Source organism: Poeciliopsis prolifica, unplaced genomic scaffold (assembly GCF_027474105.1).
Source record: "Poeciliopsis prolifica strain line A6 unplaced genomic scaffold, Auburn_PproV2 SCAFFOLD024, whole genome shotgun sequence".
Lineage (NCBI taxonomy): Eukaryota > Metazoa > Chordata > Actinopteri > Cyprinodontiformes > Poeciliidae > Poeciliopsis > Poeciliopsis prolifica.
Window position 1 is genome coordinate 115,726 of NW_026562399.1, and position 25,516 is coordinate 141,241.

At 35.9% G+C, this 25,516-nt stretch overlaps 2 protein-coding genes across 3 annotated transcripts in view; one reads left to right on the plus strand and one right to left on the minus strand.

Annotated features, from left to right (window-relative positions):
* Positions 1 to 1,285: 1,285 nt before the first annotated feature.
* On the minus strand, positions 1,286 to 18,747 carry arl10 (ADP-ribosylation factor-like 10). Its single transcript, XM_055046752.1, has 4 exons — positions 18,439 to 18,747; positions 11,343 to 11,526; positions 6,268 to 6,443; positions 1,286 to 3,431 (listed from the first exon to the last, which is right to left on the minus strand). Exons 1-4 carry the CDS (start codon positions 18,574 to 18,576, stop codon positions 3,258 to 3,260), a joined length of 672 nt encoding a protein of 223 aa, XP_054902727.1. The 5' UTR covers positions 18,577 to 18,747; the 3' UTR covers positions 1,286 to 3,257.
* Positions 18,748 to 20,895: 2,148 nt separating this feature from the next.
* The window catches only part of wwc1 (WW and C2 domain containing 1), a 41,469-nt gene continuing 36,848 nt past the window's right edge, over positions 20,896 to 25,516 (plus strand). For both annotated transcript variants that reach the window (XM_055046755.1, XM_055046756.1), the window contains exon 1: positions 20,896 to 21,865. In XM_055046755.1, coding sequence (XP_054902730.1) covers positions 21,747 to 21,865 — 119 coding nt within the window. In that variant the 5' untranslated portion in view covers positions 20,896 to 21,746. The remainder of the gene's footprint in view (positions 21,866 to 25,516) is intronic.

Sequence of the window (25,516 nt, forward strand, 5' to 3'; positions counted from 1 at the left end):
CTTGAAGGATTACCAACATTTCTTTAGAAGAGTTTAAAATTCCTCCAGAGATCTTGGTCATGTTTTGATACAAGGTCAATTTAATTAATGTGAATAAATTTTTATCTAACATATCTTCAAGATTTTTTTTTGTTCAGATCAGTTTGAGAGTAAATATGTAAACTCCCTGCTCTACATGACTAAAAGCTGTTAGTCTGCGGTTAGTGAAAATGTATTTTCATCATCTTATTATTAATGCAGAACACTACTGCTGAAAATATTTAAACAATCAGTTATTGAAATAATAGATTAATCATTAACTGGAATATATAGATTGAAAAAAAGCTATTTGCCAAATGAACGGTATACTCCGGGCTGCAATAAAACCAAAACTATACAAAAAAATAAATTTTGCTTCTTTATCTGTGAATATGATTTATGCAGAATTCCTCAAGTGGCGTAATTTAACTTCACCTCGTTCAACTTCTGTAAAAATCTTTAAAGCACCTTCTGCAATCTGCTGCAAAGACCAGCCTAACACTGTACTATTGTTAAATCTAACAAATGACTGAGCTTTTAACATGTTGATGTTTAAAAGTATTTTTAACTGCAGACTTCCCCTTTGCTACAAGTGAAAGGAATGCTAACTTTCATTTTAGGAAATGAAAGTTTATCATTTGAAAAAGCAATTTATATTTTTATGCATTTGTAATGATGATGAACAGTCAGAGATAATGCAAATATCAAGAAGTTTTCAGTTCTGATCCTGCAGAAAAATATTTTGTGATTATCTTATGAACTTTAGAGCTCCCTGACTGGCCGTAATGTCACGAATTATCCACATAAATCCCTCTGACATAGCAGCTGTACTAGATGGAGGGTTTTGTTTGTTTATGAGCTCTCGTCCCGACTGCGTTACATTTTTCCCCCTCACCAGTAAAAACACTGACATTTGTCTAAAGAAGCACTTCCTGCTCAACCGGTTGGTGAACTTTGCCCCAAGCCAGGTATGTTGGCATATAGGTTTATCGACATGTGCTTGCATTGATCTGGTCTGTCAGCAGAGGGAAGAAAAGTTGTTTTCCAGCTGCTTCACAAGATAGCGTGCCACTTGCTGGGGCTTGTAGATCTTTATGCCTGAGTTGTTCTCTCTTGCTCAGATGTTTACTTGGCTGGATAATTTCATGTTGTACTGACAGGAAATAGACATATTTTCTCATAAAACTACTGCAGATGTTGCCATTCCTATTTTAAGAGTAGAGATCCTTCATGTTTAAATAATTACCCCCTTAATTCAGACTCTGTCTTAGCTGAAGTAGGTGAATTTTGTAATCATTTAATTGAAATACATTTTACAAATTTATACCACATAAAACTCTTTGATCAGGCTTTGTTACTGTCGAGTAACTTGATTTGGCTCTATTATTCCTCAGACAAGTACCAGGCACCACATGTTTGATCATAATTTTAAAGAGGTAAAGCCATTCAGCTGTCATAACTGAATAAAAATGGTGTGAAAAGTAGTTTTGTTTATGTTGTTATCTAAGTGTTACATAAGCAATGCTAGTGGGTTGGACGTCTACACCACTGATAAAACTCATAAACATTTAAAATCAGTAAGTCAAATAATCAATGTTCCACATGGACCTAATCAACCCTGCTTTTTTCTGCTTTTATTAATATTTTACAGCAACAAAACTAAAGAGAAATGAATGATTTGTACTATGTATCCAGTTTCCTTTATAGAAATTTTAAATCTCTTATTAGAGAAAAGGAAAATTCAAAGTTTAAAAATGTGTAAACATGGATTGATTTTCTTGTCATTTAGATATCTTTGAATGCTTCCTGTGTTCTACTCTGATCACGTGGGAAGTAATGGAATCTTGTTAAATTACCCGGAGTGTTCACTTTTGAGTTTTTTATTTTTGAAAAAAATATTGTTCTAATGGGGAGCTTTGTTCGGTAAAATTTGATCCTATTTTGAGACTTTTTTTTTACAGTTTCCTAAAGAATTGAAATGACCTTAAGTCATTCAAACTATTTTCTTTACACAGTCAACAGAAAAGAAAGATTAAAACTAGGATACAATCAAATTTCTTTAGACTAAAACATGTCATGTAACCAGCACAACATATAGACAAAAATGCAAGGAAAAAACAAATAAATATAAAATCCTTGCTTAGCCACAAATTACATTTCAGATGTCAGATTAAAGTTACAGCAACGCTTTACCTAATATATCAATTCAAACTCAATTGTGTGAAAGAGAAGGTCTCTTTGTTGCAGAAAATACTGGAAATTTGACAATTTATACATGATTGTCTTCATTAAAAAACATTTCTTATATTCATTATTATTTTAAGCATAACTGTAAAAGCAAAAATGTAATTTCCAGCAAACCTTAAATTGTAAAAAAAAAAAAAACTTGTACAAACATAAGTGGTGTCAAAACTCCAGAAAATGATCACTTTGGGTTTAATACAGTATTTACAGATAATTGTTATCCCTATAGTGTGTAATGATATTCCATAATAAATCAAAGTGGGTATCTGGTTCATTTTCAAAAGCTCTCAGGTAAAAGGCAAACATATGCTAAAATGAGTATTCAGGAACTTTTTATCAAACACCTCTTGACCTTCTACTAAATTTGTGATTTAGCTCTGTTCGTAATATCTTTGCATATATACTAGGCTAACTAATGCTGGGAAATTACAAAGTTAAGAATATAATGTAATACAAACAGTTAAAGTCACTGGAAGTACATTTAGTTTCCCCTTAAATACAATCGCCAATAGCAAACTATCTTTATGCAGCTACAGCAAGGCTGTTGTATGAAGTGTCATAGGCATCCATTTTTAATCTCCATCAATAAAATATCAACACAGGAGTCAGTAATTATCCCCTTAGGAAATCATTTCACAGTTTGTCATTTGTCAACAGGAGAATCTCCGACTAATCTCTTCTCTGTGCATAAAAACATCAACAAGAACCAACAAAAAATAGCACAGAGTGAAATGTTACAGTGTCTTGGTTAAAAATGACTTAGTTTTAGTAAACCTGGGACAGTTTGACCTGATTTCATCAAAACTTCATCCACTTTTTCCACACTTTGTGTTCCTCCTCTTCTTCTCCTGTTTGTATGAAAACTCCATGGTGGTGGAAGATTTTCTGTCTGTCACCTCCTCGTCTGGCACAGATCTCTCACCAAACAGGAAAAGGGGTGAACCATTTACTTATAGGCTCTATTTCTGGCTCAGTTAGCCCATGTCCAGTTGAGATCAGACGAGCTGTAGGATGAGGTCCTGGATGGTGTCCAGGTCTTGGCAGGCCTTCCTCCTGGCTTCTTCGGAGTTCAACTGAGCAGCAAGGAGGAACAGCTTCCTGTCATCAGTCACGGCATCCAGAGACAAGGCTTCGTGCAGTTCTGCCACACTCAAGGCGTTCAGTTTATCCTTTGGCAATGGAACATGAAAAGTGCATTTTTAAAACAAGGTGTCCATGCATCCTTAAAAAGTTGTAAATTTATGTATTTAAAATCAAGGCTTTAAAATGTCTTAAATAAATTTTGACCTTAAATATGGTAATCATAGATATTACATTTTCTGGTGGTGTGACTATTTTCTTGTACTTTCTGCATAGTCTTTTTTTTCTCACAGGACTTTTCTGTCAGGCAAATTTTTGATCTTTTTTTTTTCATTTTTGATTTTTGGTTCATTGTGTTGTGTAACTCGTCTGGTTGAGGCTACGTTTAACAGGTGCTAAACTCCCTAGCTAGCAGGGCTATGTTACCGGCAATCACTGGTTCTGTTTTTTGCTTACTAAAGTATTCGATAATCTTCAATTTGCATCTTAAAATGAGTTTTAAAATGAGACAGTCCAAGACTAACATTTGCTTTACAAATATTGACTTTTTGTTGCTTTGCTAACATTTAGCTTAACTCATCATGACTATCAAGTAAATTTAGCCAACTTTAAGTTATATTACCATTAGCATCTACTTTATCATATTAGTCTGTCTTTCATCAACATAAACTCTATATATGACTATAAACAGAAGTTTCATAGTTAACCATTCTATGAAACACTGTGGGACTTTGCCCAAAAATTAATGCTAAGTATATATTAATATGATGCTGCTGTTGCTATTTTTCTAGAATGCAGCTAACTTACATGAGCAACTTCAATGGTTTTTTAAAATATTACTTTAATATATATTAATTAAATATATAGCATTGAAACTATATACATATTTGAATACAAATTGAGACTTTAGTTTAACCAACTAGCTTAAATATCCAATGAAAAACCAGGACATCAGCCTACTGTTTAAAGCATTTTTAACTTATATGTAATTTTAATCAACGTTTAATCAACATTTTTAACTGATGTCATTTTAATCAACGTTTCATTTTCACTGGCAGTTAATACCTAAAATTATTTAAATAATCAATTTAATCAGATAACCTTAAACAAAGGGAAGAATACAAATCATAACCATTTTATCAGTATGTGTAACTCCATGTTCAATGTATTAATGGTGGCTGCTGTTTTTGTTTAAGATCATCTACATGAAAGCAGTGATTGCAGTACAGTACAGCCCTCCTACAGAGAACATTAAAGTCGTGGTTTCTGCCTTCTTGTAATTTGACGGAATGTGATAAAAGGCAGGGGAGAACTTTCTAGATGATGCGACCACCTTTATAACAGTCTTTTGAATGCTTTATTTAGCTGTTTTTGACTTAAATGATTCAACAATTCCATTGTGTATTTTGATGAGGAAATTCCCAACCTTACTAAAAAACAATCTTGTATAGATTTCATAAGTCTTGAGAATGTATTGTGTTTGATTTGATTCACCTCATTAATTTTCCAGATGAAAGCAGAGAAGGAACAGTGTGTTAAACTCACCTGTAGAGCATTAGAAAATGTTAAACACCACATTCTGCCTGAGCTTCAGCTACTGTGCATCATTATGGATCATTGTGCAGTTTGAGTTGAATTCATTTTAAGCTCATTATACTGTCAGTCCACAGCAGCGAGAGAATGAAAGCTACGCTGCTCCGATGTTAGATGTGATAAATATTCCTTCCTCTCTCCAGGAGTCATGCATAATTCCAGAAGTGAAGCACAGAGTGAAGAAATGTGAGCAGAGGAGGAAGTGTAGGCATGTTTATTTCAGGAGGTGAGTTATTTCTGTAGGACAGCTAAAGAGGAAATTACTTTCACCTGCTTTATTAGTTTTATATACATTTTTTAGTTTCTTGTGTTATTAATTGCTGTCCATTTATTGGTAAGGTGTTGGAGAAATTGTGATATTATTAATCAAATATTCCTTAATCTCATGTATCTTTATAATATTATCTTTCTTTTATGCTTTTATTGTTTAATTTCATCTTAGAATTAAGAATGTGTCTGTATTGTTGATTCCTTTCTCAGAAGGCCTCACTGAAGGAAAGCAGTGACAACAGGTTTCTGCAGGGTTATCTCTCGGCGGGAAGCAAGGCCTCTAACCGGCTAGATTGCTAAAAAACTATGACAGTGAAGATGTGCAACTTGCTCTGTGTCTAGCACAAGACTATCAAGTGCAGGATACCTTGTGTTTTAGTTAGTGATTGTCATTGGCACTGTAGCTATGTGATGAAGTGCTTTCCCCTCCCTTTAGAGTTACAGCGTTCTTTGTGATTAGGGATCCTGAAAACAATAAAAAGAGAAGGGCAAGCAAATGTGGTTTCAGAGTGGTAGGAGATTGTAACTGAAAGCACATCTCTGTCTGTTCTCCTCGCAAGTAAGAAAGAATCTCACTCTCTTGTCTTTCCTGTGTTTGTTTAATCTGTATTTAATAAGTGTTAAACCTGACATAAGGAAAATGACAAAATTTACTCTGTCTAGTCCTGATTTCGTCACTTTTTTAAAAAACATGACCGTGTGCTAAAGGGAAGCTCAACAGATTCATTTCGGGTCATTTTCAGTGTTTCAGTGTGGATTAAAACATTTATGGAAATGGTAACGTGTGAATGCAGATGTCTTTAAAACTGACAACCTGTTTTAGAAAGAATGTTCTCACGTAGACAAGGCCCAAGGCCCTGTACATACAGAGAGGAGCACTGTATATTTTTGTAAACAAATAAGAAAAAACTATGTATCAACATGACAGGATGCAGCACCACAGAAAACGTGTGCCAGGCCATTCGCAGATATACCTAAAACCGTTTCCATGTGGACTGGGCCTAAGTGTCCACCACCAACAATGTTATTCCACTTGAAACAACATTCTGTCTTGTAGTTTACCTGCTTATTTCCCAAGACAACAACAGGCAGCTGTGGCTCCACCCTCAGGAGGCAGTGGAGTTCAGCCTTAGCCAATGGGAGGCGGCTCCTGTCCGACGAGTCCACCACATAGACCAGAATGTGGGTCCGTCTCAGGTAGTCCCCCCAGTACCGCCGTAGGTCCTCTCCACCACCAACTGCAGAGAAGAAACCTTTTCAATGTTATGCTGATGATACTCAGTTCTACAAGTCTGACAAATCCAATCAGTTAATCAGACTCCAAGCACATCTTTGCGTAATAAATCCATGAAATATGAAGAAAGGGAAGGTTTCAGTGGCATAGTCAAAGTACGGACTCAAATGTGATTCATGAATGCCATTGATTCTCAAAGTGGTTCGATCATTAGTTTAAGGGGATAATTACTTTTCACTTAGATTGTAATATTTTTTTTTTTGTCTCTAATAAACCATGATTTAAAACCTACTTTTCTATTTACTCTGTTTATCATTGTCAAAAATTTATCAGTTTGATATTTTGAAACATTTAAGTGACAAAAAAAAGCTCCATTGAGAGAGAAGAATATTTCTGCTGCATCTCTCATCCTGCTCCTACAGGGCTTTTCCTCTGTCGTTTCTGTCGACATCCTTTATCGCTCCGGGTCCCACTTTAATAAATAAACGGACGGTTTGACAAGCAGAATTTGATAAGCTTCTATGAACAAATTGGCCACAGATGTATTCTATTTTTGTTTCAAGAAGAATGAGATCCGATTTTCAATAAAGGAGGAAATGCATCCTCATGGGAAAGTGGTTTGTAGAGGATGATTTGGAGGGAAATTTCTTTATCTTTATGTAATATCTTGTTTTCCTGCAGAAGATTGGCCTTAAGATTTCAGTGTTCCACGTCTGATTGACTATTTTTTATTCTCCTTTCCAGAAGAAATTTATTCTTGTACAGCTTTGTTGAATCTATTTACAGAAATAGAGTGCAGTCATTCATTCATCATTTTTTAAACATAACATTCTTAAAATCTTAAATTCATTTAAAAACATTCCCAGACAGTGCTCCTCTAAAACCCTTTAACAAAGTTTTTACCAGCAGTTCACTGATAATAATGAATTCTGCAGATGTTTAGTTCCACCAGGTGTTTGCTAATTGCTACTAGCTAGTCTGAAGGGGCCGAGTGTCACAGGGGAGAGGAATTCAGTGATGTAGAAGCTTGGAAGCTTAGAAATTGAAGGCAGAGCTAAGTCCACTCTGCCATGGAGATTAAAGTATTTCTCAAACATGCATGAAAGACCTAAAGCAACACTCCAGGTATGATTTTGATGAAGGAATAACTTCATTACTGTTAGGATTCTCTGTCTCCTCCCGCAAGTCCCCTCAGTTCCTCACTAGATGTCCTCTCTGAGGCTCTCCCACACACCTGCAAGTAATCCCCTTTCATTAAACGGTGCATAAGAAGAACCGGCGGCCGACCCTCTGATGCCAGAGTGTTTGGCTATGCGGCAACTCGAGCCCTCAGAGTCTCAGGTCTAATTCTAAGTCTTTGAGTCTTGAACTGATCCACATTTGTGCTCTGTCTCGCCAGGTGTACCGCCCTGATCCTGGGTTTCTATCTCTGGTTCGAAAAGCTTCCCCTCAGCGGTGTCCACCCTGCGGCAGCCCAGACCGGTCTAGCTCCACCACTCGCTCCCAAGTCGCCTCCCCCTCTTGAATGTCCCCTTTCCCGGGTGGAGGTCCAGAACCAATTTCCCAAAGCAGAATTATTCTTGCTCTGAGCGCCTGCGTGTATACACTGTTGCATAATTTAGAATAAAAGTGAGCACACTGTTTTCATCTCCAGAGGGTGTACCTGCATTTGGGTCAGACAAGTTTCTAAAAACATGACAATTGCATGATGCAAAAGTCAATTTTACATAATACGTCTTTTATGTTTGAAACGAGAATCTTTGATTTTGCACATAATGTTTGAGTTTTTTTAAAACGTAATGATGGGGAAATCCCCTCCCGACCCCATTAGGGACCCCTTAAGGGTATACAAAAAAGGGATGGATGATGGGAAACCAATGTTTTGTTGAGCCACAGATGTCTATTATACTTAAAACAGAGTAACGTTTAATGTTGATATCTATCTATTGCTTTATTAAATCTTTTGTTTCATTCACATCATATTAGCATTCTTTTTTGTTTAATATGGTTGAAACTGAATTTAGAAAAATGAAAAATAAAAATGTTGAATTAGGATAATAATTCAACATATTATTAACATAAAAAACATGTTTTATGTCATAAAACATAAAACATGTTTTATGTTTTATGACATAAAACATGTTAGGACATAAAACACATGTCATAGGCCCCTACTAAAGATATATTCATCAGAAAAATAAAGAAAAGAACAATCTTTTGGGCCTCCAATCAACCTGGACTCCTGTCCCTGTAGGCGCTTTCTAAAGTCTGGCCCTGTTAGCTTTGGTATGAACTGACTCCAACCATCGCCGCATGCTGCAGTACTCCACACACATCCCAACGTCACAGATTCAGATTCAAGCGAAGCAAAGTTTCACATCAACTGGAAGCTCTGATGTCTGCAGGCGCTCTGCGGTCAAACCCATCTGTCTTCATACGCTGCCAGCTATGACTTTTGGTCCCCACTGGTGAGCATTAATTGGAGGAGGTTGCTAGGAGACTGGGGCAGTCATGTACCTCAGGCTGATGTGATCTGGCAGCCGAAAATACCTGTTAACCAGAGGTGATGTGGAGTCTGGACGTGCCTCTCAGCTGGGCACTCTCATTAGGATGCACACCAGCAAGTGTAACATGCAGCATATGACTGTGAAGGAGATGGGAGTGTCTGTGGTGATGAAGGTCTCTGCAGCAGCTTGGCAAGCCTTGTAGTCACCCAGGGAGATGGTTAGCGTCCGCCTCGGCTGCAGAAGTTCAACTTGTTCCTGCTGACTGTTTGTTGTGTGGGCTTTGGCAGCCTGTGCTTCACTGCAGAACAAGCTCTAGATGAAAAATGCATGGATTATTACGAGCCTGTTTGGATATTTATGGGATCTCCCAGCTCTGACTTTATGCCTGGAATTGGATCTAAAGTTCAGCTAATCTGAACTTTGACACATTCCTTGTATCTGAGTTTCCTTCCTCTAAGATGTTTCCAGTCCGTTGCGTATTGTAAACTGCTATCTGGGTGCAGTTTGCATGTTTCGACTCTTTGAAGGATGGCAACTCCCATTTCATTATTCTCCACGTTTTATGAGTTTTAAGAATCAGAAAACCTAAACCAAAAACGTTTAGTAAAGATTTTAGCCGAAATAGTGATTGAACTATGGCTGAAATGATTAATTATGATTTTTACAGTAAACACAAATAATGTAATAATTGATTAATCATTAACTGGCGTATGCAGAGTGAAAAAGGCAATTTGGTAAAAAAAACAAAAAACAAATTCAGAGCAGTAATTATGCCAGAACACATTTTTTGCATTTAAGATGAAAAATATTTTCTGTCTTTTGTATTTTCTACTCATGACTCCTGAAGTGACCGTTTTTGTTTCACCCAGTTCAAATTCTAGAAAAAAGGCTCCAATTTAGCACCTTTTGCTACCAAACTATTAATTGGTTAATCCATTAGCCCCACACTGTTTTAGCAGCACATCCTGTGCTGTAAATGATTAATGTCACTAATGTCAATGCTGTTTCTTCATTTTAGAAACAGCATTGGATGCCTATTTTCTTATTTAAAAAAGGAATTATATTATTTGTTGCATCTTCAACAAGTTAGCCCAAGTCTATGGGCTAGGCAAAACATGTTTATTAATTCTTTTTGCACAAAATAATTTTTACATAATGAAATTTTAATCTGGTCAATTGTCCATTTTGCCTATTTTGAGCTCCCTCCAGAATGAGCTGGTTTAGGGCTCTGTCACTTTAAATCCAAATAACCTGCTGCTGGACGCGCCCCACAACTCAATGTTTATTACACTTGCAAATGAAAATGGCTGAAAACAGATGCATAATTTTACAACTGTACAACTTTGAAAAGCATCAGCAGAGCCTCCTGCACAAGCAACAAGAATGCCGCAAGTGGTTTCTGGAAAGAAAGTCAGCAATAAAACACTTGTCTTTTCCAGGAGTCATTGTACAGCACATACAACCAAATGTGCTGCCTCCACTTGGATTGCTACGTAACAGGATTGGGTTTTGCTGGGGTTGGAAGGTAATGGCAAGGTGTTTGGTGATTTGTGATTTTTGAAAAGGCAAATTTTTCAGATACCAAAACAAATAAAGTTATTGTCAAAAGGCTGGATGTCAAGACAGTGTTCTGTTTGTAGAAGCAGTAGAAACCCAAATGGAAGAAAAAAAAACATAAAAATGTGGATTTTGCATGACATGCCTTTTTTAACACACAAAACCATTAAAAGTTTTGAATCTACAGTCCAGTTCTTATTCTACTGGTTTAACTGAATTAATTTGTATTTAGGTTTTTGTTGAGTTGGTATATCAATATTTCTGTGATTTTTGGTTTAAAAAATTTTTTTTTGGCCCGCAAGTACTTTTGAGATGACAATTTTGACCCACATGACCAAAGGTTTGGACAGCCCTGCTCTAATGCATCATTTGAAGGTGATAACTTCCATACAGGTTGCAGGATTTTCTCTGAGATGAACCACCTCCCAACTTGGCTCTGCATCGATGTCACATATAAAATGCTGTGACATTTGCCGCTCAGCCTCTGAAGCGCTCTGAGTGGGTGGTGGCTTGGGCTTCTCTCACTGAGATGAGAAACTGATTAGATGTTCAGATCATGAATAAATCAGTCGCACAGCATGACGCACTCCTCAAACTCAATCTCAAGCCTCAGGATTTCAAGCTCCCATCATTACTGAATGGAGACATTATTTTATTTCTGCTGCCTTTCAGTACAGCTACATTTTTCAGGTTTTAAAATGCTGTTTGAGAATCAGACTTAGCCTAGTTTTAGTCGTTGATCAAATAAAGGCCCCTGCTGTTCAGAACCGAGGGTTAATTTCTGCCTTTCATGCTCTTAAAACAGAAATCCACACAGAAAGGGGTGAAAGGAGACCTACTCTCCAGAAAATCGAGCTGACAGCTGGGCGTATCCAGGCTCATAAAGTTGAAGCCGCGGGTGGGCCGGGATCGGCCCCTTTTGGCTGCTGACTCCCCGGGGGTCAAACCCTGCAGCATGCTGCTCTTCCCGGCTCCATCCAGGCCTAGAACCAGAACCTGCCGCTTCTCGCGCTCCTCTTCCTCCTGCGGGCGGAGTCGGAGAAATCAGATTAAACACGTTCATTAGTAAACCCCCGAGCGGGGGATTTATGGTGGGGGAAGATGAGATTAAAATCTTAAGGTTCGAATATGAATTAGGCTTTTCAAATCATGGCAGAGGGATGGATGGATGGATGGATGGATGGATGGATGGATGGATGGATGGATGGATGGATGGATGGATGGATGGATGGATGGATGGATGGATGGATGGATGGATGGATGGATGGATGGATGGATGGATGGATGGATGGATGGATAGGTCATTGGAACATCAACTTAGAAGTGTTGTCACAAATTCAGTTTTTCTGGATTTTGGGTCGTTCCAACACCAGAATTTGCTTTGATCTAAATTCTTTACAATAATAATAATAATAATAATAATAATAATAATAATAATAATAATAATAATAATAATAATAAAAATAATAATAATTATTATTATTATTATTATTATTATTATTATTATTATTATTATTATTATTATTATTATTATTATATAATTATTATTATTATATAATAATTATTATTATTATTATTGTTGTTATTATTATTATACACAATAATAATAATAATAATAATAATAATAATAATTATTAATGATAATTATCATTATTATTATTATTATTATTATTATTATTATTATTATTATTATTATTATTATTATTATCATTATTATTATTATTATTATTATTATATTCAGTTCTAAGCATTCAGAGGGGAAGTCATGTATTCAAAGATTTTTTCCTCATGATTTTTGTGGGTTCGCAACCCCTGTGAATACCACGGAGTCACGGTATTTATTGGTGTGAATAATTTTACAAAACCAATGTTCTATGAACGACGGACACATAACATTAACTGTCCAACCATAACCTCTATTTTAGGCAAGTAAAAGTTTGTTTTTGTAGGTAAATAATTATCAATAACAACTTTAATAACAGCTTCCATGTTCATATTTATATTATCAACTGTGCTGAGTTTGTTTACAAACTACATTAGTTTTCTCCACAGTCCTAACACAGATAACTTAATCAGACAGGATCATCATTTATGCATCAATATGCATCTATTACACACTCTGTAATATTTTATTTCACTTTAACGATCAGAAGTTTGAATCAGCGGAGAGCGGATATTTTACCAGCATTGCACTGATAAATGTGCTGATCTCCTTTTAGGAACCCAAACAAGCTTTGGTTTAATTTCAGCTGTCAGTTAAAGTTAATTACTAAATCATATCAGCTGTTTTAGAGCCAAACTCATCAGCTCTCATTAGAAACATTTCCTCACTTAGCTGCTGCATGATTAATCTTGATATCTTTCAAATTTGTACATGTTTTTAATAAATTCACAATGAAACTGCTAAAGCTGTTTCATTCTGCAGTATAAAGCGTTCTAAGATGCATGGATGGTAGTTTGCATGTTTAATGTCTGCTCAGTGCTGCTGGGGAGCAACAGGTTCTTAAATATTCGATGTTTGGCTCTGTGTATTCCTGGTTGAGTTGGAGATAAATTCCAAACCCTGACTGCGCAGAAATCTTGCCAACTTTGCTGAGGCTGCAGCGATGTTTCCCTGTGTCTGCCTGGACTTTATTATTCCAGCTTGATTCTTAATCCCAGATTAAATATCTTTAGCTAAAAAGTAATATTTGTATTATTGTAGTAAACTTTCTTGACCTCTCTGTCGGAGATTAAGTTGGACTAAACTTTTGTTTGCCTTATGTCCGTCTGAATTACCTAAATTATTTATATTTTCTACATGAAAGAATAACTAGAGAAACATTCGTTAATTTACAAGAATTTCCAACAAAACTGAAACCAGTGCTTTGTGATGGCTGTGCCAAAACATTGTCCTTAAAGGTGACTTATTATGCTTTCTTTATCAGGTTAATATAGATCTATGGTCTATACTAAACATGTTCATTACATTTAGTACAAAATCATTCTTATACAATGAGATATTTGGTCAGTTTGAGCCTCTTTCAGAATGAGCTGTTAGGTTCTCTTGTCTCTTTAAATCCAAATAAGGTCCTGCTCAGAAATATGGCCATACCCTCTCGCAACATAACATGTGAAAATGGCTGCAAGGAGATGCACTTTTTTTTAGTTTTGTGCCTCTGGTACAGCACATACCCACCAGTGAATGGGAGCATTCAATATGTCAGAACTTACTCTCCAAATGTGTTTGCAGCTCCACTTTCTCACATTAACTATTTTTTTGGAAAAGCCAAAAATCACCTCCAGTAAATGTAATTGTTCTTATTTATATCAGATGTTGATATAATCCCAAATTTTTATATCCACACCTAATTTCCACACTTTGTACCAAATCACTTTTCTCCTTTCTGAACACTTTGATGTTTTGACAATTTTTTATCTCCTTTTCTCGAATTGTTCGAACAAATGAATCTTCGGGTAACTGGAAATTGTAACACAAAGATGAACCAGACTTATGGAGTTGTGGATTTCCAAAACATGTCACACAAGGAAGCAGTGTGTTGGAGGTGTTGCCTTTAACCCTCTCAGGCTCAAATTAAGTTGTGGTTGCAGGAAAAATCTGACATTTGGAGAAAATAATCATATGGGGTAGTAATATACGATTCAGGCTTTTTTTTGAGAGAAACCTTCACATGCAATGAATTCTGGGATGTTGCAGATTTGCAACAACAGCCCAGAGTGGTAAATTAACACTGAGGACTGAATCTGATATGAATGTTAACTTTATTTGAATGTCACAAACAAAAAAATTAACAAAACAAAATTTGAAAAACAAAAATTTCTCTCACAAAATTAGAGACTTTTTCTCAAACTTTTTCTCCACCGACATTTCAAAACCTCTTGAGAAGGCCATTTTTGTAAGTCACTTTGTTGTGTGGTAGTCCATGAAGCAATTCTTGGTCTTTGTGAAGCACAAAAGTACTTTGCACTTCAAGCAGGCCGTTTGTGTATAGCCGTCCTTGCACAGTCTGCATCATCCACGTTTCTCAGCATGTCTAGTCTGACATCAACCGGACTTTCTCAAGCACTGGTCGCACCTTGAACAGTGGATCATATCCAGGCTCACCCTTTTGCTTCATGTTGGTATTGTCATTCATATGGATGTATGTTCGCATATGATCAAATCTCTTACATCCCATGACTGTTGTGATTGGGTCATAGCGTGTTGCCGTCTGACAGTACATGTGGTACGATGGCATACGTACTATGGTCATCAAGATGTGTAAACCAATGAATTGCTCCATTTCAGCAGGGGTTGTTTTCAGTTCTGGGCCATTCTTTATAACGGCATACAGGTTAGATTGGTGAGAAATGTGTTCAAACACAGATTTGTCCACGAACTGATCAAAATACCACCTTGGACTTGGGATTTCGTCTGGTGGAGTTGAGAACGTAGGTCCTTGGACAGAGGGGGTTTCCTCTGTCTCTAAGAAAAATCTTTGTCATCTGGTGGCTCAATGTCACTGTCTGCATGTGCATGATGAATTTCAACATCAAGCTGGTTGGGATCAGTTCTTGCTATATCTGCTAGAATCTCATCCTCATCAAAGCTGGAGTCAGACTCATAAGCTTCAGGAGTTTCCAAAAAATCGGGATCTGCAATTTTATATCTGCATGTAACATCCATTGGTACCTGTTTGGGCACACATTGCAAATCCACAACATTGAAATCGAGATGCCTCTAGGAGAAAAACCCGGAGGAGATCAAATCTACTAATTGGCATGTGTCATATCTATACACATTCATGATTCATCTCATGTAGTATTGATTTCAAAATAATGGAAATTGGTAGTGATACTTTCATGAAATTGATGCTTAGAAAATCTGTTTCAGTGACACCAAGGACTCAGCCATGTTGAAAGTGAGTCGGCAGTACCATGTGGAGAGCTGGAGGGAAACTGTTTGTTGCAAATGCACAACTAAGCCTTTCTGTTGTACTTCTGAGTAAAAAAAGCTCTTAAAATATGGATGTGGAGTAATTAGATAAGTAGCATTTAGCTGTTGCAAATCTGCAACACCTGCCTGGAGAGGGTTAAAACATTTGAATACCTACATCTCTCATCTTTCTGGTATTCAGTAAATAGAAATCATTTTGATAATCCTGAATGAAGAAATGGTAAACATTTAAACTGCCTGAATGGGTTCTGCCACATTAGGTATTATAAAAGCTCAGACTTCTGCAAAATGAGAAAACATGCAAATGAGGCAGTTTTATTTTTAAGTTTTGCTTCAGCTGAACAAATCTTTCCACTGGAAGATAAGAGCTAAGGTCATAATCTGAAGCTTTTTCAGCACAAAATCCATTGATTTGCTCAGAGTTTATTCTGAGTGGAGCATGATGTTTGAAGCAGATATGCAGATATTTGGACTAGTGGTTATTAGGTTTCTTTTTCTAGAAAATCCAATATTTTTCCATTTTTCAAAGCTCATTTTTATTTTTCCATGCAAACCTGGACACAAATAAATAAAAACAAATTCCAGACTTTTAATTTTACTTACGGGGATCAGAGTACAGGGGAATTGGTATAAAATTATTAATTTGGTAATCGATTATTTTGAAGATTAATCAATTAATATGATAGAAAAATGATCAAATTTGGCAGATTTTTCATTTAACTCAAGTCTTTTATCCAATTTTAGAAATAGCCTGAAATATGCAAATAAATAAATAATTTCTTTTTAGAAATAAAATATAAACATGTCACTGTTTAAAATGCAATTATGGTCTTTCATTGAACGTTTGATAATTTGTAGTAAAGGATGAATCTGCATCCAAAAAATACTCATGACAAGAATATATAAAAAGCTCAGCTCTTTTTGCTTGATTTATCATTACATTTTAAGGCTGATCAATTGGTTATTTTTTGGATTGACCAACTGGATAGCAAAGGGTGCTTCTTAGAATTTTTTCTCTCTCTTTTACAAAATTAGAACTGGGTGAAGTTAAAGCTATGCTATGTGAGAAGAACATATTCACAGACAAAGAAGGGTTTCTTCTAGTACTTAAATGAAAAATGTAGGGTTTTTTTTATTATTTGTTTTTTTTACTGTTTTGGCTTGATTGCTGCTCATTGAGTGTGTTGTTCTTTTAGAAATATGGCCCTTTCATGAGTCTGTATATTCCACTTAACATAAGGACTTACAAGAGTCTTTTGTTGTGTTATAACCTCAATCTCTAACACATTTGAAGAGGACTTAATGTGGTAAACATGGTGCATAATTGGTGCATAATTATGAAGTGGTAGAATTTCATAATTTTCCTATGTGAGTTTGTGGAGGTGTTTGTGATGGTTTATGATGAAGTTTGTGGCTGCAGTTGGAAAACACTCGCCTAAGATGGACAGAAGTCAGGAATATGAAAAATGCAGTCCAGTCAGATGGGTCAGCCTGTCCTCTGTCATATTCAGTTTTTTTAAGTTACTTTTTCAATTTTAATATCTAAGTTAAGGTCATGATGGGTGAGTAGTCTACAGATCCTTCTAACAAATTCCACACCGCCATCTTTAAACTTGTGAGTCTGTTTGTCCTCGGTCTCCTTGGAACATTTCGGCTTCAGGAATAAAAACACAGCCCCACGTGGGGTCTCTGCCAGCCAGCGTTATTCTCTGAAAATGGACTCATATATTCAGAGATGAAAAAACAAGATTAGAGATATGTAAAAATATTTCACTGGGAGATCCACGCCAAAGTTCATTAAGAAATACTGACATTTCTTGGCATCTTTAATATATTTCTAATTTTGTATAACATGTTAATTTTCTTATTTAAAGAAGGAATTTGTTTGTCATATATTGTGTTTAAGAAAAGCTTAAGTGGTCACATAAAAAATCTGCAGAATGTGTCAAATATTTGATTAATTATCTGAATAACTGATTAATTGTCTGAATAATTGTTCAAATACCTGATTAATCGATTACTAAAGTTCTAGTTGGTTTTTTTTAGTTAGTTAAAAGAGAATAAATAGAGGACTAGCGTCCATAATGTTGTTTTTCATTATGTGTCCCATGTTCAGAAGACAGGGAGACATGCGTCCTCTGTCATTCCAATCCTGGAACTGTTTCTTTGGGAAAACTGTAGAAACATGTGAACTGTTCATAACAGACATATTCCTTGGATCATCCATCTGGAGTCCATCCAACCATGCCATTCATCCCTTTTTGTAATCCAATTGACTATGTAACTGTCCAAACAGATTAGGCATCCACCTATGCATTTGTCCTTCCAATAGCCCCTTCATCCATCCATCCAGTCATTGGAAGTACAGATATATATCTGTACTTCCATTCATCCTTCAATTTGTTCATCCAATTGTCCATCCATCAGTGTGCTTGTCCATAAAACTCTGTCCCTCTATCCTTCCTTTAATATCTATATAGTACTTCTGTCATATCAAACTTTCCACCTGTCTGTGTATTTGTCTTCGCAATCCATCATCCATTCACCCAACTCAATGACTCCCTGCCTTTGTCCTCTACTCATCATTTCCCTCCATTTCATTGACATTATTATCATAATCATCACTGTTTTAGTTCTCTTCATCCTTCATTAAAGTTGTCTTCATCATCACTTTTCATACTTAAATTATCTTCACAATCACCGTCATGATTGTGAAGATAATCACAATTATGACGGTGATTGTGATTATGTGACGGTGATTAGATATTTATCATCATCTTCCTCACAGTATGCCACTTTGTAGTTGCCAGAAGCATCATCATTCTTAGGATTCTTGTTGTTTCCAATAGCCGTCATAATTCAGGGATCGGGATTCTGCGGCGTTTTTTTTTTTTTGTTTTTTGTTTTTTTTGCCTTTTTAATAACAATTAAATAACAATCACGCGATATAAAAGATGTAATTCTTTTAATTACTAAGGAATTACATCAGAACCTCTCACCTCTGTGATGGTGCAGTAAGCCGCCTGTGGGGACCATAAGCGCCGCTTGTAGAAGTAGTTGAGGGCGATGAAGAGAGCGGAGCCCAGGGCGGCCACGGCGGCGGTAAAGGCGATGGAGATATGCCGGAGGAGAACCATGTGTGAGGTGGTTAGAACCGGAACCAAAGACCGGTGGACGGGAGTCTGCTCGTGGAACTTCTTGCTCCTTCAAGTTCCACTGCCCTACTGACTACAGGGGACCTCTCTCTTTCTGTCTCTCTCTCTCTTTTTCTCTTTCTCTCAGTCTGTTTTTGTTTACGAGAAGCGCGTGAAAGAATATGGAAATTTGGTGTGTTCGATTGTGGCTCGGAAACGGCGAGCGCCTTCTGGTTAAAGCGGAATCAAAGCAGTCAGACCTCTCCGTTGAATCTTAGTTAATTTAATGTTTTTATTTATTGGCGTATTGAAGGTTTATTTATTTGTATTATAACTCTGGCTGTTATTTTCTATGTAGTTTAAAGCCCACTCATTTTCACTGACAAATATAATTCAGATTCTTAATGTAATTATTTTTTATGAATGAAATATGTTTAGTTAAATAATATGAGAAATATTTATATTCAATAAATAAAGGAATTACACATACTTCTTCATTACATTATTACGATGGAGAACGACGACAGAAAAACTAAATTAATTACGAAAATAGTCATAAAATTACGAGAATAAATGCGAGAATAAAGTAGAAATAATATGAGACTATGGCATTATCAGAATTACGTCATATTGCGACTTTATTGTCCAAATAAACATTTTTTTTCATATTATTACAACTTGTATTATTATTCTCGTACCACTATATTATCCTAATATTGTGATTTTATTGCAAACTGTCACTTTTCTCTCGTAATATTATGACTCTATATGCGTAATGATTTTTTTTTCGTAATATGACTTTAGTTTCGAAATGTTCACATGTGCATATCCTAAAAAAAATCTATATTTTTTTCAATTTGATGTATTATGAATAAATATATTGAATGTACATTTAAAAACTGCGTCTTTTAAGATATACATTCATAATATATCTACCTTTAATATTTTATTAATAACTTGAATTAAAGTGATGAAAAAATCTTCAATGGGATGAAGGAATCTGGCACATACGTGCTCAAGTACAAATAACCTACAGAACGTGAAGGCATCATAACCACCATGATGTCAGTAAAAGGATCTGAATGTTTGACTTAAAACTGAGGTTGGACTGATTAAGGTTTTTCCACCTGCATGGGGTGAACCCGGAGTTAGAGCGCCATCTAAAGGCAGTTTCGTGATTCACATGGAACTGGATTCAGTCTTTAAAAGCAAAAAAATTAAAGATTGACGCATTTAAGATAAATACATATAAGGACATTTATTTTTCATATTTTATTCAGAAAACCTATCAGAGTATTATTAAAATCTTATGTTTTTAGTGTCTGACCTTAAACAATACGAGGAATGTTAAAGAGTTGAACCTATGGTTTTAAATATTATATCTGAATTATTATCATTCAGGGTAAATCGTTAGTGCTTTTATAAAATCCTCAGGAAAAGTGGGGTTTGAATCCTGCGATACTATATTTATACTAAAAGTAAAAAAAAAAAACATCCTCACCAGAGTCTGATGAGAGTAATAAACCACGCACGACAACAAAAAAACTCCAAACGCTGAGTCGTCTGAACTTTTATTTGTCTTTTTTGTGAAAAGACAAAGATACTTAAGACTTGAACAAGCTGTCGCTCAGCCACGTTGCATGCCGAAAAATGCTGGACATACTGAATTTTAATAAAACAAAGCCTAACTCAAATACTACAACAAGGGAGTGGTAAGATAATAGAAAATAGGATACTAATAAATCTTTTAGTATTACAATACAGTTTTTTTTGTAAAAAAAACTTTTTAATATGTTTTCAATGCATATTAAAATATGGATATCATAGTATATATGATATGTAAAACAACATTTTCAGCAAATTGAAAAAATGTTTCAAATTAAAGAGATAATAAAACAATATATTGACATTTGTTCCATCAAAAATATCTTAATTTAAATAACTTGAATATAATTTTCGTATTATTTTAGTAACAAATAAAAAAATGGGATTTTAAAAAAAATAGAAGTAACAATAATGCCCCTGTTTGATTTTTAAAGCAAATAATAAATAGTTGAAATAATAAATTAATCTAAAACATCAACAAAATAAAAGTCAAATTTAAAATTTACATTTTTCCCATTGAACAAAATTCTACTATTTTCTTAAGACTTAAAAAAATTCTTTATACTTTGTTTTGCTAATTTAAAAATTATTGAATGTTTTAAGATTAGGTTCAATAATAATAGGAGAGCATTTTTACAGGATGTTTTATTTTTATGGGCTGTATTAATCAACAGATGTTTTATTTTGAAACCGGAAGCAGTAGGTAGTGAAGGCAGCCAGCTTTATCGCGGTGCACCGAAGTGATCGGGACTGAGGGAAAGACTTTAGCGCCGCATCTCCCATCCGTTTCCCCTGACTTCGAGCGGAGACTTTAACTGAACAAGCGGGAAGTTTGCGCCGATTTACAGGGTTTCAGCCGTGAAGTTTCTCGGTACTTCTTTTTGACACGTTCGGAGCGGCTCGGAGTGTCTATACGAGCCGCTGGCTGCTAGCCTCGGTTACCGCTGATCAACATGGTGGCCTGCTGGTGAGGAGAATCCGGGAGCTCCGTGAGGGGGAACTTTCAGTAACTCCATCCGCAGCCCGAACCCTTTGCGGCGGCAGACACCAAGGCTCCGGAGACGCTGCCTTCCCGGTGGTGGTTTTATCCGCGTGTTTGTTTGGTTTCTGTGGCTCAAACGGCGGTTCGTGGCCGTTAAAAGAACTTGTTCTGTGGACCGTGGGTAATTGGAGTTAGCCTGAAAAAGTTCCCATCAGACCGCCTGAAAGTTTCTCGACACGTTTTAAACCACACAGGAAAACCGCAAAGAATTAATTTAAGCATTTCTATGTTTATTTTCTTTAATGACGGCTGCTGATGATTTGGTGAGCAAGTGCAACCTCTTGGACCATTTCCATCCCCTGAAATATATTTTTTTAAGGTTCTCTCTCTGGATTATTATTCTAGATTGTGGCATAATCCGAACCGCAGCAGGCCTGTTGATTTGGAAGTAAATATCTGTTTTTCGTTGTTGTTGATAATGATGATGATGATGATGATAATGGTGGTGATGACAGAGAAAAGCGATGGTGTCCCTTCCTTATGATTCAGCCTAGAGAAGAGCTAATTACATGGATACTCGCCTGACATGCCGAGGAAGGAGTTGCCACTACCACACGGTTGGGAGGAAGCCAAAGACTTTGATGGGAAAATCTACTACATCAACCACATTGAAAAGACCACCAGCTGGATCGACCCGAGAGACAGGTAGGACAGGGGTTTCTGACCTTTGACCTCAGACAGGAGGCCATCAGCCCCTGAAAGGTTCAGAGAAAACGACCTAATTTTGTCTATTCCAAACCTTATTTCTCCTGAAATGCACTCTTAATTTCCTATTCAGTAGTTCTCAGACTTTATGGATTGATTTTAAGTTTGTCACCCATTTCCAGTTCAGTTTTCTATTAGTCACGTTGCAACCACAAATTCCAGTATATTTAATTGAAATTTTATGTGATAGTGACGTGATTATATAGCCTAATCAAAGTTCATGAGATTCTGTGGCTCTCCAGCCAATCTGAACACAAAGAACAACTTTGTTTTGACTTGTTGCATACAATACTAACAGATGAAAATCTGTTAGCAGATTGTATGCTATGTGAAGAATGACATATTGTCATTCTTCACATGACAACATGTGAAGAAAACTCAAAGAATGTGAATATGTATACCAGCAGCCTGATACACAACGTCAATTTATTCCAATTTTTTTTTTTACAGAATTCATGAACCAGTTTATTTAGTGCCTTAGCAATCAAAATTAGAGCAAAATAAAGTGGAATGGATTATAAATAAACCAAAAAACATACAACAGCCTGAATTACAGGTTTAAAACTGATGCGAAATTAGAATAACTTTAGTACAATTGAGGTAGAGCTGGAAAACGGTGTGAATGAAGCCTTAAAAAGTTGTAAATTTACTGCAACTGCAAAAATAGGGATAGAAATTACAGAATAAGGGGACAGCAAATACTGATGATGGAGATGCAAAGTGGCAAAAAAGAATACAAACAGTTTCTAACCAAAATAGTTAAAGTTGACACTTTATCAGCTGGATGTATTTTTTTAACTTCCATATGATGCTAAGAAATTCAAGGTTTTTAATTACTTTTTCAGAATTACAATATTTTTCAAGGTCAAATGTAAATTTTTTTTCCTCCCACAAATTTACATTACATTTCTCTTTTCTGTTTTCTCGCCTCCATTTCCCTTCTTCTGCAACATACTTTCTCGTTGGGTCTGGATACCAAGACATTCAATTTTGTACAAGTTTGAATTGAAAATGTAAAAAGAAAAGTAAATATCAGGCAACAGAAGTCTGTCAAGAACTTATTTTATAGTTTTTTTTTTATTGATTTAATGTTGACTTTTGTCCTTCAATTCCTGCAGTTTGTACTTTAACAGAGATGTTTGACATTTACTTTTCTTGGGAAAGTGTCATTGTTGAGCTCGACCCGGGTGTTGGTTTTATCGAGACACATTTCTGCACTCCACATTTCATTAAAGAGCACATAATCAAAAGAACTGAACGCTGCTAGAGACGTCTTCTGTCTGAATCAGGATGCAAACATAATGTAACTGGGACAAAGTATTCAGACGAGTGGCTGTAAAATTAGAGGCTAAATAAAACAGTTTGTGCTGGAGAGGAACTAATATTTCTCAGTGTTGTTAAAATACAGATAATTGTTTTTGTCAGATCAGACTGAATGTAAAAGAATGATCAAGTCTTAAAGGGAAACTTGAAAGCAATACAACAGTTGAAAGCTGCTTCTAAAAATAAATATTGGATTTATGAAAGTTTAATTGCACCTCCTCTATGAATACTAGAGATTTATTTGTGTTGTATGATATATTGGCATAAAGCGCGGTATTATTAGTCTATGTTTGTTATCTTTCTTAACTTAATGTTATCGGCCTAATAAAAACTGGGAGATACGAAGACTTGTTTATTTCCATCTTGTTTCATAATCTCATAATGAAATGATAGTTTTTAAGAAAAATCAAATGTGCCATATTTATTAGCATTCCTAGTAACTTGTATAAAATAAATGTGAGGTATTTTCACAATTTGCATGCTAATTCTCTGAGTTGATCAAAATGCCTATTACATTATAATTAGTAATCCTATAAATGTGACAGTAGAGGCCCCTAATTAATTGGCACTCATCAAAATGGGAAAGACAGGAGAGCATCCTGTTTAAGGAAGGCAGATGCTTGTTAGTTTTTGTAAGTCAGGAAATAGCTACAAGAAAATATCTGCATTGTAGGAGAGCAGCACTCCAGCTTAGGGTCTCTATGAAAATGTTCCACCATCACAAATCGTCATGTGGAGTTATCCTAAACATTACTGCAACTTTAAATGGAGCCATGTGCTATAACAGAGGAGGGTCGCTTTTTCAACACAGACGTTTTGTGTTGATTCCGGATAGCTAAAAAAGTCACATTATTACTGCTTTTGGTGCAACATAAGGTTTTATTTGTTGTTTTGCTAGTCATATTACAGATGTGTCAAATTTACTGAAAACTCATCAGATGTTTTGATGAATGAGTTTTATTAGAGCTGGAGGCTGAGTAACAGAGATCTTTGTCCTTCCTGTTGAGGTTGAGACACATTTTTTTCACACTGGTTTTTCTTTAACCACAATTTCTTATTTTCCCTCCAACTTCAATGGTTATGTAAGACCCCTCAAACTTTGGCACCAAATCCCTTTAATGGCTTACGTTTGGAATTTTGAAGAATTATAAGCTGATTTCTGAGTTTATCATGTAATGATTTATTCAAAGATGAGACTTTATCCCTCTGTCACTGCAGACATTTTGCTTTGTTGGCTTCTAAGTCTACTGTGGAGAGTCATCTCTGCAAAAATTATGATTCCATCTTCCTTTGCAGATAAATGGTTTTAGCTAGTTCTGGGTTTGTTTAGTTTGTGTGAGCATTTAGGTATCTGTCTGTCTCTGTCTCTGTCTGTCTGTCTGTCTGTCTGTCTGTCTGTCTGTCTGTCTGTCTGTCTGTCTGTCTGTCTGTCTGTCTGTTTGTCTGTCTGTCTGTCTAATCTATCTGTCTAGATAGATATATAGATAGATAGATCTCTGAAACCTTTGTTTCAGAGAACCAAAGGTTTACAGCAGATAGAAACTTTTAATTTTTAAATGGGCGCAAAAACAACATTATAAAGAGTGGCTCTGCAGCTGCTGTTCAAAAATACACCAGAAACCAACAACATTCTTTAAGTCATGTTATAAGTTTTAGAACACAGATGCCTGAGATGATTGGTGCAGGAATGATCAGTTGGGGACACATGCTTCTAATGGAACTTTTATATGTTCTTTTTACTTTTTTCTGTTGGTTCCAAACCTCAATCAATGAAGTTCCAGCATATACTCCACTGGTTTGTGTTGTAGTCCATGGCAGATGAAAGTCGGAATCAAAGTGTATGTCGTAGAAAACTGGAAAATAGTACCATTCAGGAAAATGAAGCGTTTCCGTTTGCCTGCATCACAGACTAGACTGGACATGCAATACTGAAGCTACAAGAAGAGATGAAGCTCACTGTACTTTTTGAGGAAGCTTATTGGGCTGTTTTCACATCTGATGGTCTGTTAGAATCGGTTTGATTGATGACAATTTTTAACTAGTACAGCTTGCTGTGAATGGACCCTTAGTCCTTCAGTGATTGTTTGTAGCAAGATCTGTTTTGGAGAACACAATTTCCTCTTCCATTATCGCATCAGACCTAAAAATGCTCAACAACCTGAAAAGACGTCCGGTTCTGGTTTTGTTCTGGGGATGACTGGAACCTCTGGAGAAGAGGATTCTTCATAAAATGAAACACAGTGAAACTCATTTAAAACAGAGTTTCTT

Excerpts from the sequence above, each read along its gene's own strand:
- arl10 (XM_055046752.1), bottom strand. The coding sequence starts at position 18,576 with ATGGTTCTCCTCCGGCATATCTCCATCGCCTTTACCGCCGCCGTGGCC. Across the intron at positions 11,527-18,438 it reads CTTACTGCACCATCACAGAG|GAGGAAGAGGAGCGCGAGAA; the intron begins GTGAGAGGTTCT and ends CTCCGCCCGCAG. Across the intron at positions 6,444-11,342 it reads TCAGCTCGATTTTCTGGAGA|TTGGTGGTGGAGAGGACCTA; the intron begins GTAGGTCTCCTT and ends TCTTCTCTGCAG.